Below are 13406 nucleotides of genomic sequence, written 5' to 3'. Positions count from 1 at the left end.
AGTGCAATTCCGTATATAACAGAGTTCGGAACATTTCATTTCGCTATTTAACGGATCGCGCGTCTCCGCCATTAGGGTTCCTGGTCGCGCTGTCGGCTGCAGCTGCGTTTCGTGGTAAGCCGTTAGCCCACGGAGATTTGAGTTCGTCGGCGGTAGGGTTTTCTCCTGATCTGATCGTTATCTTACTTTGTCTGAAGGGAGTTCGCGTTCCAGGCCTGGCAATGGCCCCTCCTCAGCCGAAGACCGGTCTCTTCGTCGGCCTCAACAAAGGGCACGTCGTCACCAGGAGGGAGTTAGCTCCTCGTCCTTCCAGCCGCAAAGGGGTATGAATTTGGAGGTTTTGGAAATTGGAGCTTACGATTTGATCCATTGTTCAAGCTCATTTCGCATTCCACTTAGTAAATAATTTATGGTTCTGTTGATTTTACGCGCAAGATTTTGTTTTGTTACGAGGTAAACGAGTAGTTTTAGACGGATTTCAAGATTTACCAGTAGTAGGTGTGTGGAGAGTGCATGCTCTCTTCATAAGAAAAGTGCTTGGTTGTAGGTTTTCCTTTTGTTTGATTCTGATAAGATTTGATGGCATCATTGCTTGAGTTTATGTTTATGTTAGAGAATTGCTGTGCATCTCCTGTTCTTCAAGTTTTATGTTGGAAAAAAAAAGCAGACATAACAACTACTTGGTGGGAACAAACTCCTAAAAGCCAACATTCTATTGCATTCAGAATGCAATATCAATTACTGTGCTCTGATTAATTACCATTTGCATTCATATCTGTAATTATCTTGCATTCGGGACTTGTGCTATGTTATTTCTGTTGTTTATTCAAGGACTAGTGGCACAAAATTAGTATATCTTTCTCTTTCCATATGTTTTTATTGGGAAAAAATGAAAAGAGTGTCCCTTGTTTTTGTTATCATTAAAAATATGCTCCATATTAAAAAAATGTCAGAAGGGCGCCCATCCTATTTTTTTCATCCTAAAATATCCTTGTTCCAGGACAACACTGTTGTAGCAATTTTAGCTAAAATTGTTACAACCTACTCAAAATGGTCAAAATTGTATTAGTATTGGTTATAGCTACTTTAATATTGGTTAAAAGTGCTTCAACTTGATCAAAATTGGTCAAATACTGTTGTAGTAGTTTTGGCTACAACTGCTATAATATGCTCAAAATTGTTGCATGTAATTTTGGCCAAAATTGTTTTAGCATTGGTTAGAGAATATTAGTTAAAACCGCTCTCAGTTGGTCAAAACTAACCAAATACTGTTGTAACAATTTTGGCCAAAACTGCTACAACGTGGAGGAATTTAGGTCAACACTAGTATAAGATAGAGCAGTTGATTAAAATTGAGTTGCTCCATGTCAGAGTAGTTTTAGCCAAAGTTGCTCCATGTTGTAGCAATTTTGGCCAAAGCTGCTCTAAAATTGTTTTAGTTGTAGTGTTGACTAAAGTTGTATAACATGGTGCAGTTTTGGCTAAAGTTGCTCTAGTTGTAGCGGTATTGGCCAAAGTTGCTATAACAGTGCTGAAATTAGGGTATTTTTTAGATGAAAAATATGATAGGGGTCTTTTTGATATTTTCTGAAATAAAATGCTGTTTTGATGATAATGGAAATAAAGGGCGTCCTTTTGATTTTTGCATTTTTTTATTTATATATTTTTTCACTATTATGATCTAATGTAACTAATATTGGGCAATAACGTGTTAGAAAACTAGCAAGAGAGTGCATTTTGTTAGGAGTTTGATCAGAGAAGTGGCTGGTTTTGCTCCTTACGAGAAGAGGATCACTGAATTACTAAAGGTTGGAAAGGATAAACGTGCACTGAAGGTTGCAAAGAGAAAGCTGGGTACACACAAAAGAGCCAAGAAGAAGAGAGAGGAGATGGCTAATGTTCTCCGGAAAATGAGGTGAAAGGTTTATTATGTTTTTCATGATTCTGTTTTTTGTTGTAGGAGTAATTTTCTTTTCTTTTTTCTATAAGTCTAATATCACAGTTATAATTTACATTTATTCACTGGAGATTTTATTTGATAAATGCATAACCAAATGTAACCTTGTAAAGAGGAGTAAACATTTTATTTGCTCAGTTCATTTGAATGTATCTGCTAGGTAAAATCAGCTGGCTTGATCAGTTAGTATCTATTCAGCCAACTTGATCTACTCCACTTGATTCTTCTAATTCGCATGACCTGTTTGGCTCATTTGATCTATTTAACTAGTTGGCCCATTCTAACATGGGTGTCCCTTGTGCCTTGGCTTTGTGTGATCTATCAGTTAGCTCATCTTGCTCGATATCCTGCTTTACTCAATCAACCCACAGGACCTCTTTGGCCCAATTGGGAGCGTTTGAATCAATTAGTGTGGTTGGCGGCAGCAGAATTTCCTTTTCAACTGAATGATGAATGTGATTCTCACTCTAGTTTCCTCTAGGGATGACCATAAAATGATGTTGGATTGAATTCAAACTCCAGTTTTGCTTTCTATAATCATTAGATTTTGGATCAAGAATAGCATCGGTCTGGCAGAGACTCGGACTTGAACTTGCACTGTGTATTAGCTTTTGACTCAGGCCTGATTACCTGCCTAATTTAAGTTTTTTCTCGAACCAATGCTAGTTTTTGTTTCATTTTTATCTGAAAAGTTAAGTATATCCTCTGTTTCTCAGGTCTGCTGGAGTGAGCGATAAGAAGAAATAATATGATTGTTTGCGAGGGTGAGATTTGCTATATCTCGGTAGGCAACCTCAGGTAATCGAGTTGAAATACCATGTTTGGTTTTGCAAGAACTGTTCTCAGGCACATCTTTTATGTTTGCTGAAAAACAATTTCTTTCGAAAAGTTTATTTTTTAAAGAAAAAATAGATTATTTTCTACTTTTTGGATGCAATTATCTGTTTTTGGCGCATGGATGAGAAAAACTCTAGAGGTAGGCGAGACGCCATGCTCAGACCAATTGACCTGTTCACCTGGTCGGACTGGCTTGTCTCGTTTAACCATCGCATTTGGCCAATCTAAGCCGATCGACCTGCTTAAATAGACTGATCTGCTAAGCTTGATTGCATTGATTGTTCCATTGGGTCAACAGGAAGGACTAGCCCATTTGAACTTATCAGCATGTACTGACCTGACCCAATTAGCCTGATTGACCCATGTGATTCAGCTCATCTAATTTGATTGGTATGTTCGGTTCCGGTATATCAATTGGCTTGCTAGGTAAAAGTTATAAGAGCATTCTTTATATTTATTATCATATGTTTAAAAAGATATTAAAATATTATTTTTTTATATTTTTATTTTAGGGTTGGAGTGGTTTTGTTCAAAATTATTATACTATAGAATAATATAATTAAAATTGTTTATAGTTGGTGTGGCTAAAGTCTATGCATCTTGTAATAATATTAAAGTGAATTTGATCAAATTGAAATTAATTTTGATGAATTAGAAGAGGATATTTTTGATATAATAATATTTTTTATATGATAATTTTTATTAAGTAGGAGTACTTAGCTACGAGTAATGTTTGATTTATAAGTTGAGATTAGATATGATTGTCAATATTATTGTTTGATTTGTCGGACATTAGGAATATAAATGTAACAAATATCATATTTGCTTTTAAATCAAATCATAATCTCTATAAAATTTCTATACATTTTGTCTCCAAAATTATTTATATGATATTTTATAATTATTTTCTTATTTACTATTCCTAATAACTGTAAACATATTTTTTTAATATTTTGAAATAAACTCTGTTTTAATAATTTTGCTCTACTAATTTTTATACCAACCTAAAGAAAATTAAGTGGAGTAGACTTTATTTTTCTAAAATAAAACTTCGGGAAGTTGAGTCAAATTGTTAATAATGAAATTTAACATCCTACTAACTCATCAGATTTTGTATAATATTTTGCCAATTTTGATCAATCACACTGGTTAAAAAAATTTATATCAATAACAGGTAAAATAATTAGAGAGAAGATTTACCACATCATAACAAACTTTGACAAGATAGCTTTTATAAAATGGTTGTGCTATTATCATAAAATATTTTCTTAAAACTCTAGTACTATTCTCACAAAATGCATCAAAATATTTAGCTAAATCTAAAATACATCCAAAAAAATATTCAGATATTATAACAACATTCTAACTATCCATATAGTAGTTTCCACAAAATCTAATAATTATTGTTACAAAATCTAGAATAATACTTTTCCTTAAAGTCATTTCGACAATTTACAGTAATACAATAAAAAAATTAGTATTGTTATCACAAAATTCAGCATAATATTTATTCCTAAGATAATTTCTGCAAAATCTAACAAGACCATCACAAAACTTAGAACAACTACCGCAAAATAAAACATAATAGTCATCTCAAGATAATTTTTACAAAATCTAATAAGACCATCACAAAAATTAACATTGTTATCATAAAATGCAGCATAACAATAATCTTGAAAGTAGTTTCCACATAATCTACGACCATTATCTATATATTTGGAGAGGGGATGAGTAAGCTAATCATGTAATTCATTCATAACTTTGAAGGAATATCGAATAACACATCAATCATATCTTTATCTATAGTGAATTTATTATTTGCTTTGAATACATCACCACTAGGAAGATTAAGGGCTTAAGGTTCATTGGCTTAGCAATCAATCTTTTATTCTTTTCTGAAGTCATTTTTTCTCGTAAATTCTCTTTTGCCATGACATTTACAATGGTTGTAAAATTTGCATTAAAATCATCCATAAAAGTACAAAATTCATTGTCCATGTCATGCTTATGCCCTAATATCCAAGTGTTGTTGCTGGTTTTTTTTTCTTTGCAACTTTATCTCTAGTTGTTATAGTTGTTTTCATTTTATAGATGATTTTGTCACATCAATGTTGTATGAAGATACATTATTGTCATTTTCGTACTCATTTGAAGAATGGTAGAATATGCCTAGATATTTACTTCCACATTTATCATTTTGATTAACTTCCAAATTATGAATAACATCTACATACCCTTGAACAATAACGTCGGTAACTCTATCCCTGTAGGTGCATGGGTGGCTGGTAAAAGTGGGGTGAATTACCTGGAATTACAAGAATATCCTTACTCGATCTTTGTATTAAGTTAGACAAGCACTAATTAAAAACAAAAAGTAATGCATAAAATAAAGAAAGAGGCAAGAATATTTACTTGATTTGCAATCGGAAGATTGCTAATATAAGACAAATGTAGCTCACTAAAATGTCTTTCTTCCAAAGGTAGAGTAGTCTATTATAACGTTGAAAGCTCAGAAAAGTAAGTAACAGAATTAGAAATTGAAGAACAGAACTCGTTTACAAGTGTTGTGTTCAACTACTGAGACTAGAGCTCTATTTATAACCTAATGGTCGAATTTTATCGTTTGCTGACGTGGCTCGATCCAAGCGCCTGGACCCTATCCGGGCTCCCCTAGCCTGGCAAAGTCTATCTCCACACAACAGGCTTCGCAACGACGCGAAGATAAGTTTTTATCCACTCCCGGGCACTTGGACCCACTCCGGGTGTTCGGATAGTTGCTGGCGTGGATCCAGCGATGATACACTCAACAAGGCGCCTTGGTTGGCACCAAATTGGCCCGAGCGCCCGAACGGTCCGGGTGCCCGGACCAGTCAGCCATCTGCTGACTGTCTGTCACCTTCTCTAGTCGTTGTCTTTTTCTCCGATCGCTTGGGCGGTCCTCCAACCTTCTCTCCTCGAGCAGTCTTTCGTTCCAGCTTCTCGTCCCTCGAAAACGCTGCGCGCTTCGTTCTCGTCCGCAAGCGTACTCTTCCGTAGCATCTCGTGTCTCGAACGCACCGAGCACATCGACTCCTTCCCGTGTCATCTTTCTCGTTAGTTGCGTCTTCCGGTCAATTTCTTATGTTCCTAAGCTCCTGCACACTTAGACATAGAAATCAAATACACAGGAACTAACTTGACTTGGTTGATCATATCAAAATCACTACGGAGTATTTACAATTCCCCCTTTTTATGTGGATCAACTCAATTTAAGTTAGGGTAAAGCAAAACATTAAAGTAAATGAATATGTAAATTAAAATATACCTCTCTTTAAACTTAATAATTCTTCCCTTTTAATCACATTAAAAATAGAAGTAAAAAAAAATACTAAGGCTTACATAATTAGTGACTAACCCTTAGAAATTTTTTTTGGAAAGTATTTATTGAAAACTGAATTTTTGTGATTTAAAAATTAATTTTTAAAAGAAATAATTTTAAAATTATTTTTAATAGTTGAAAAATTCTGAAAATTTTTATAATGGTTAAATATGGTTATCCAAAATAGTGATAAAATTTTCAAAAAATAACATTAATTAAAGCAGTAATTAATTATTTTATACATAGAGATATATTTTCATAAAAAATATTTAAAATAGATTTTAAACTTAAAAAATCTTGTAAAATTTCCTGAGTATGTAAAATAGAATCTATTTCTGCAGAAAAAAAATAAAATTACAAAAATTGAATGTTCAAGAATTTTTAATATTAAAAATTAGTATTTTGATAAAAACTTCTTAGAAGATTAAATAACGGTCAAAAAATTTTGACAAATTTTTTTTGACAGATAACATGATGTTTTATCATAGAAAAATAAAATTTTTAAAAATAACTCTGCGTAATAATTTAAATTTTAAAAATATGATTTTTGTTGAAAAATTCATAAAAAATAATACAAGGCCATGAAATTTTAAAAGTTTTCCTACAAATAAGAAATAAAATCCTTTTTCAGTGAAAAATTAAGATCTATTTAATTTCAAGTATAAAAGATTCGGAAAAAAATTATTTGAAAAGGTCAGGTAGTTTTAAGAAAAAATATTAAATTAAATTACAAATAAAATATGCATAAAGATTTAATCTACGCATGATTTTGGAACTACCTATTGAATTAATAAAAAATTTTCTTAAAATATACTTTTTTATTGCTTATCTGATTTAACCCTTGTGGAATCTATAATAGTAATTTAGTACTTGATAATTTTTAAATTTTAAAATAGTAAAATTTGAACATACAGAATTTTTAAAATTATTTATTTATTTTTCAACTTAACATTTTTAATTTATCAAAATTTTCTATTAAACATGATTTTATTAAAATTATTTTTATTTCTAAATTTTTCTTTTTAAATTTTAAATTTTTAGTTTTCAATTTACATATTGACTTAGATTTGAACTTTATACCAAAATACAATTGATCAAGAGGTAAGAGACATACCTGACTATGTCTGATCTAAAGCTAGATTCTCTCCTTACGTCACTATATTTATTTGATGTCGCTCTCCCTTCATCGATGCTAACTTCTGAGTTGCTTGATTTTCCATGACTAGTCATCAATGCTAGTCTAGCATATGTTTCTATTTTGGACTCGGATGACAAGTTTTTATCCCAAGTGGCATTGAGATTTTTGTACTTACGTTTTAGCCCTTTGTCTTTCTCCTTCTTGAGCTCTAAACAGTGTTCTTTTATATGTACTTCTTTTTGGCAATGGTAGCATCAGACCTTTCTCTTGTTTCTTGAATTTTTTTCTGATCTATATTCTTTAAATTTGTTAGATTTAATGAACTTTTTAAATTTCCTTACTATATAAGCTTCTTGATTTGCATCAATATTCGAGTCTGACTCGAGTTCATCCTTCTTGGTGGCTCTTAGTGCTAGATTCTGACTCGACTCTTTACTTGTCCTTGAACATCTGGATTCATGTAATTCTAAAGTCGAAAATTTTTTTTCTAAGGTGCGTGTCTCTAAGTCCTTAGAAATGTAGTAGGTGTCTATGATCAAAGCTCATTCTGGGTTCTGGGAAAGGCGTTCAGTGCGTAGCGGACCGAGTCCCGGTTGGTTACTATTTCACCGAGGTTGACCAGTTCAGTGATCAACTCCTTGATCTTCACATGTAGTTGGGCTATGTTCTCACATTTTTCAGACGGATGTTTGCTAGTTAATTCCGAAGAATATCTCATCGTGCGAGTTTCTCTTTGGATGTGCCTTCATGGAGCTCTAAGAATATTTCCTAAAGTTCTTTGGCTGAGGAGTAGATTTTGATGTGGTTGACTTCTTGATGCAGTAATACACTTAGCAAGTGGTATTCCGCTCTGCTATTGGCTACAAATTCATTTTGTTCTTTCTTTGTCCATTGATTTTCTTCTTTCTCTTCTCCTTTTTGATCCTTAGGAACTACAAAATCATACTTTATTATTAAAAGAATTTCGAAATCAGTTCGTAGGAATACCTCCAATCGGTGTTTCCAGTATGCGAACTCCCCTTCGAAGTTTGGCAGGTTGAGGCTTGGTCCAGCCATTGATTTCTTTGCTTCGGTCGATGGTCAATCCTTCTGAAGAGTCCTCGCTCTGATACCAATTGTAGGTCCCCAGGCGGCTGGCAAGTGGGGGTGAATTGTCTAGAATTACAAGAATATCCTTTCTCGATCTTTGGACTAAGTTAGGCAAACATTTGTTAAGGAATAGAAATTAAATGCATAAAATAAAGAAAGAGACCAGAATATTTACTTGGTTTATAATCAGAAGATTGTTAATCCAAGTCAAATGTACCTCACTAAAATCTCCTTCTTCCCAAGGCGGACTAGCCTTTTACAACGTTGAAAGATTAGAAAAGTAAATAACAAAACTAGAAATTGAAGTGCAGAACTCGTTTACAAGTGTTTGTTCAACCACTAAGACTAGGGCTCTATTTATATCTTGCTGGTCGAATCTGACCGTTTGCTGACATGGCTCGATCTAGGTGCCTAGACCCTATGCGGGTGCCCCCAGCGTGGCAAAGTCTATCTCCACACAACGGCACGAAGATAAGTTTTTATCGACTCTTGGGTGCCCAGACAATTGTTGATGTGGACCCAGCGATGATCCACTCGATAAGGCGCCCTAGTTGGCACCAAATTGGTCCGGGCCTCCGAACCATCTTGTCCGAGCGTCCGGACCGGTCAGCCATGTGCTGACCGTTTGGCGCCTTCTCTGGTTGCTACGTCCTTTTCTGGTTGCTTGGGTGATCCTCTGGCTTTCCAGAATTGAGTTCACTCGAACTTAACTCTGGTCTTCTCTTCTCGAGCAGTCTTCCGCTCCAATTTCTCGTCTCTTGAAAATGTCGCGTGCTTCATTCTCGTCTGCTAGTGTACTCTTCCGCAACACCTCATCCGAGGGACACACCGAACCCGTCAACTCGCTTCCCGTGCCATCCTTCTCGTTAGCTGCATTTTCAGCTCAACTTCTTGTGTTTCTAAGCTCCTGCACACTTAGACATAATGATTAAATACACAAGACCTAACTTGACTTAGTTTATCACATCAAAACTACCACAGGGTATTTACTTCCCTTCCATAGACTAATTCAAGTTGATTCAGATATGGAAATTTGGAATTCCACATTCCTTTTGTCTCTGCAAAATAAAAAATATACATGATTGAAAAAGCTTAAGGAAATATGAAATAAATGATTTGAAAGAGTAAAAAATTTCAGACACTAATATATAAAATTACCTGACAGTAGTTATCAAATCATTACTTTTCACATGTTATTTTTTTCTCCACATCATTCCATTGACATCCACTTTATCTACACATGCCATTAACAATATGAAATTTTATATTTAATCGCTTGATTTTTTACTCAAGATGAGGTGTAACTTATTTTGTAAGAGTAGGGATTTCCTTAGCATTTCCTATGCACCTCAGCCATGTAATTACTTTTAAAACCACTATATGTCTTCTATGAAGTATCACAAGTTATATTTTGAAGAATTGTAATTAATACTTAAACCTCATTCTCTATCCAAAAACATTTATTTCTCACATATCCTCAAAATCTTTGATCTTGCTCTATCTTAATATATAATAATGTCAAATTATTAAAAATAATAAGTAAAAAGGACCATGATTATAAGAAACTATAACATGTGATATCAAATTTATTTGGAATACAAGCAGTATCAAGATTCTTTAATGAGTCTAAACATCCCATTCATTTTCTCAAACCTCTTCTCTTCTTTAGTTTTAAGTGGAGGTCTCATAATATACAAATGTAGCAACAACAATCAGTACTACATAACATATATGACACTAAACGTGTTCACCATTGATGATATAATCTGAATATTTTAAATTATTTTGCATCTTCAACTAGCAACAGGAATACATATCATTATCTTCTACATAGTAATAAAGAGAAATTAACATAAGGGAGTACATACAGAATTATTAATTAAGCTCATGCAAAAGTTTGAAAACTCAAATAAAATGTTACAGAACCGAAACAAGATAGGATTATTAAACTCACATGTATTGGAAGATGATATTACTAACACAATAAATTTCTTAAAAATAAAACTGACGTGTATTGGAAATATAACCACTAAAAAAATAAATATTCATCCTTAAATGTCCAAAAAAACTCGCTTAATTCAACCACAATTTCACTCATCTTGAATCCATCCATTAAGTATAAGATAAAAATCAGAAAAAAAATATATGCTGTAGTGCACATGCACATAGATACCGATGCTCTTGCTTTTGAGTTACCAATCATGGGCATAGTGACTAATGTGGTTGATGATATGCTTACCAATCATGGAACTACACTGTATAAGTACCCCGTGGATTTTTGATGTGATCAGTCAAGTTAAGTTAGGTCATGTTGTGGTTTGATCCTTGTGTCTAAGTGTGTAGGAGCTTAGGAGTGCAGGAAGTCAAGCAAAAGACGTATCTAGCGAGAAGGACAGTACGGGAGAGAGTCGACGGGTTCGGTGCGTCTGAAGAACGAGGTGCTGCGGAAGAGTACGCTAGCGGACGAGAAGAAAGTGTCGCGACGGTTTCGAGAGACGAGAAACCGAAGCGAAAGTGCTCGAGAAGGCTAAAAAATAGGTTCGGGTGAGTTCTATTTTGGATGGCCGAAATCACTCAAGCGAGCGGAGTCAGAGCGGATGACCCGGATAAAAAGTCAACTGAAAGTTGATTTTGGTCCGGGCGCTCAGACTGGGTCCAGGCGCCCGGACCATCCAGACCCAGGGCACCCCGGGCTCGCGCCCTGGTTAAGCTGGTTCAGCCTGGTATGGGCGCCCAGACTTGGTCCAGACGTCCGGACTAGAAAGTTTATCGCAAAGCCACCTGTTGTGATCTGGTACGACGTGGATATAATTCTATCCCCATCCAGACGTCTGAAACCCTTCCAAGCACCCCCGATCAGAGCTATAAATACAGTCCTGATCCCAGTAGTTATAAATCATCACTTGTAATCAATTTCTTTATCTATTTTACTATTGTGTAAGTTGTTAACGCTGTAAGAGACTTCTCCGTTTGAAGGAGACTTTAGTGGATTTTTTCAACATCTTGGATTAGTAATCTTTTGATTGAAAATCAAGTAAATTCTTTTGTGGCTCTTCTTTCTTCTAATTAGTTTGTTAATTCTTTTTATACAAGTGTTAGTTTAAATCAAGCTATAAGTCGAAAAATGTTCTTTTTTATTCTCAGGCTATTCACCCCCCCTCTTGTCGGCCGCAAGGGACCAACACAATGACTGATAAGGGTGCACTTTCTTCTCCATCCTCCTAGTTCTTAGCATGAAAGAGGAAAGATATAGGTGAACGAAGATCTCAAAGAAAGGTAAAAGAGAACTTGTCGACACATAGAACATCTCGGTATCAACCCCACCCGCGAGAAGAAAAAGAAAGGTAAAAGGGAGGGCGGTAGCCGAATTAGGAAATGACCGCCGCTCGCTGGTGATGTGATTCTGTGCTCCGCTTCATTTGGGTGACACAACGCAAGCACAAGAGAGGTTGAGGGAGGAGAGATAGACAAAGAGAGGGAGAAGAAGAGAGGAGGGGAGAAAGTCACTCACCGATGGTCTATACGGGAGTTGCACGAGAGTTTGGGGATGGGACAACGACAACGTGCAAGTTTGCCCAGGGAGGAGATGAAATTGGTAAGTGTGTGGGTGGGATCTACAAAGATGATGAAATTTCTTGTCGAGTTTCGATTTCCGACCACTATAATTATTATTCCATGCACTTATTAACTCAGCTAGCATTAGGGCCAACAAATATTCTATAATATCGTTACACTGTAGTATAATAGTAAAATATTCAGAGAAATAATTAAGAGGATCAAGATTGATTGAAATTTTATTAGGATGAATCTTTTAACAATAGACTTTTGAATGTGCACATGTGCATAAGAATATGTATGAGATGTATTACTTTTGAATGTGCACATGTGCATAAGACTATGTATAAGATGTATTTTAAAATTTTTGGGTCGGTGAACCAAAAGAAAAGACTATTTATCTAATCTACTACTGGTCATGTTGGAATACAATTTATTCATAAAACTCTATGCCTCTCTCCCACTTGATTTTCTTAAAAAGGAATTAAAACTATGCTTTAGTGCGCGTGTATATATATATATGAAGCACTTTTATATTAAAATATTTTTATTAACTTTTTTAAAAATATTTAAATTTAATTTAAATTATTTTAACTTGTAAAAATCATGTCAAAAATATTATATTAGTTATATAATAAGAATTATAATAATTTTGAAATATTTTTGACCATGCTAAAGGTGATTTTAATAAGTTTAAGTAATTTTAATAAATTGATAAGGAGTGCTGTATGCCATAATTGTTGCTCCTATGAGTGTGTTATAATAGTAAAATATTAGAGAAGCAAGTAAGAGAATTAGAGTTTTAATTTTACTAGAAACGACTCTTTTAGTAGTCAACTTTTAAGTGTATATAAATTGTATTTTAAATTTATTGGATGGACGAATTAAAAGAAGAAGGGTTCTTTATCTTTGATAGCCATTCTTGTGGCAATTTAACGGAATAAGTGTTAGGAGATATTTGTAGGTCATAATAAAAATGACCAAATTTAAAATTGATAAATATAAAAGATTTAATCTTATATGATAGACTGATATAGCTTTGATTTGATGTGTTGAATTTAAGGTTGCCTAATTGGGAAGGTGGAGTAGGTGCCCGAATCGATCGAAGTGTTGTGTGACATAAGCTACTGAGCATTTGAATCGATAGAGTGGGTCAAGCTGTTAAGTGCCTGAGCCAACTGAGTGTTGAGTGAACTGAGTTGCCGATTGCTTGAGCTGGTCAAGTGTCAAGTGGCTAATTGTGGAGCAGGCAGAGCTCCGAGTGAGTTGAGCTGCCGAGTGCATGAGCATTGCATGCCTAAACATCGCCTCTAGGGATAAATTGACAGAGATATTAAAGATGAACAGATCTTCTTGTGCCACATGCCACACTAGCTAATGCAAATATATTTTTTAAATCCATCGCATGAAGATGGTGCATTCATAAAACACTTGAGTTGAAATCCCTATCTTAAAGGTCAGGCGAACCAGGA

At 34.5% G+C, this 13406-nt stretch overlaps 1 protein-coding gene across 1 annotated transcript; it reads left to right on the top strand.

Moving 5' to 3' along the window:
- Positions 1–2894, top strand: LOC121976191 (60S ribosomal protein L36-2-like). The gene is made up of 4 exons (XM_042528256.1): positions 1–114; positions 198–323; positions 1716–1915; positions 2674–2894. The coding sequence occupies exons 2-4, from the start codon at positions 222–224 to the stop codon at positions 2702–2704; spliced, it is 333 nt and encodes a 110-aa protein (XP_042384190.1). The 5' UTR covers positions 1–114; positions 198–221; the 3' UTR covers positions 2705–2894.
- Positions 2895–13406: the final 10512 nt, after the last annotated feature.

The sequence above is a fragment of the Zingiber officinale genome, chromosome 4B (assembly GCF_018446385.1).
Source record: "Zingiber officinale cultivar Zhangliang chromosome 4B, Zo_v1.1, whole genome shotgun sequence".
NCBI classification, from domain to species: Eukaryota; Viridiplantae; Streptophyta; class Magnoliopsida; order Zingiberales; family Zingiberaceae; genus Zingiber; species Zingiber officinale.
The sequence above is the reverse complement of the archived record's forward strand: the minus strand, read 5'-3'. Positions and strand labels throughout refer to the sequence as shown.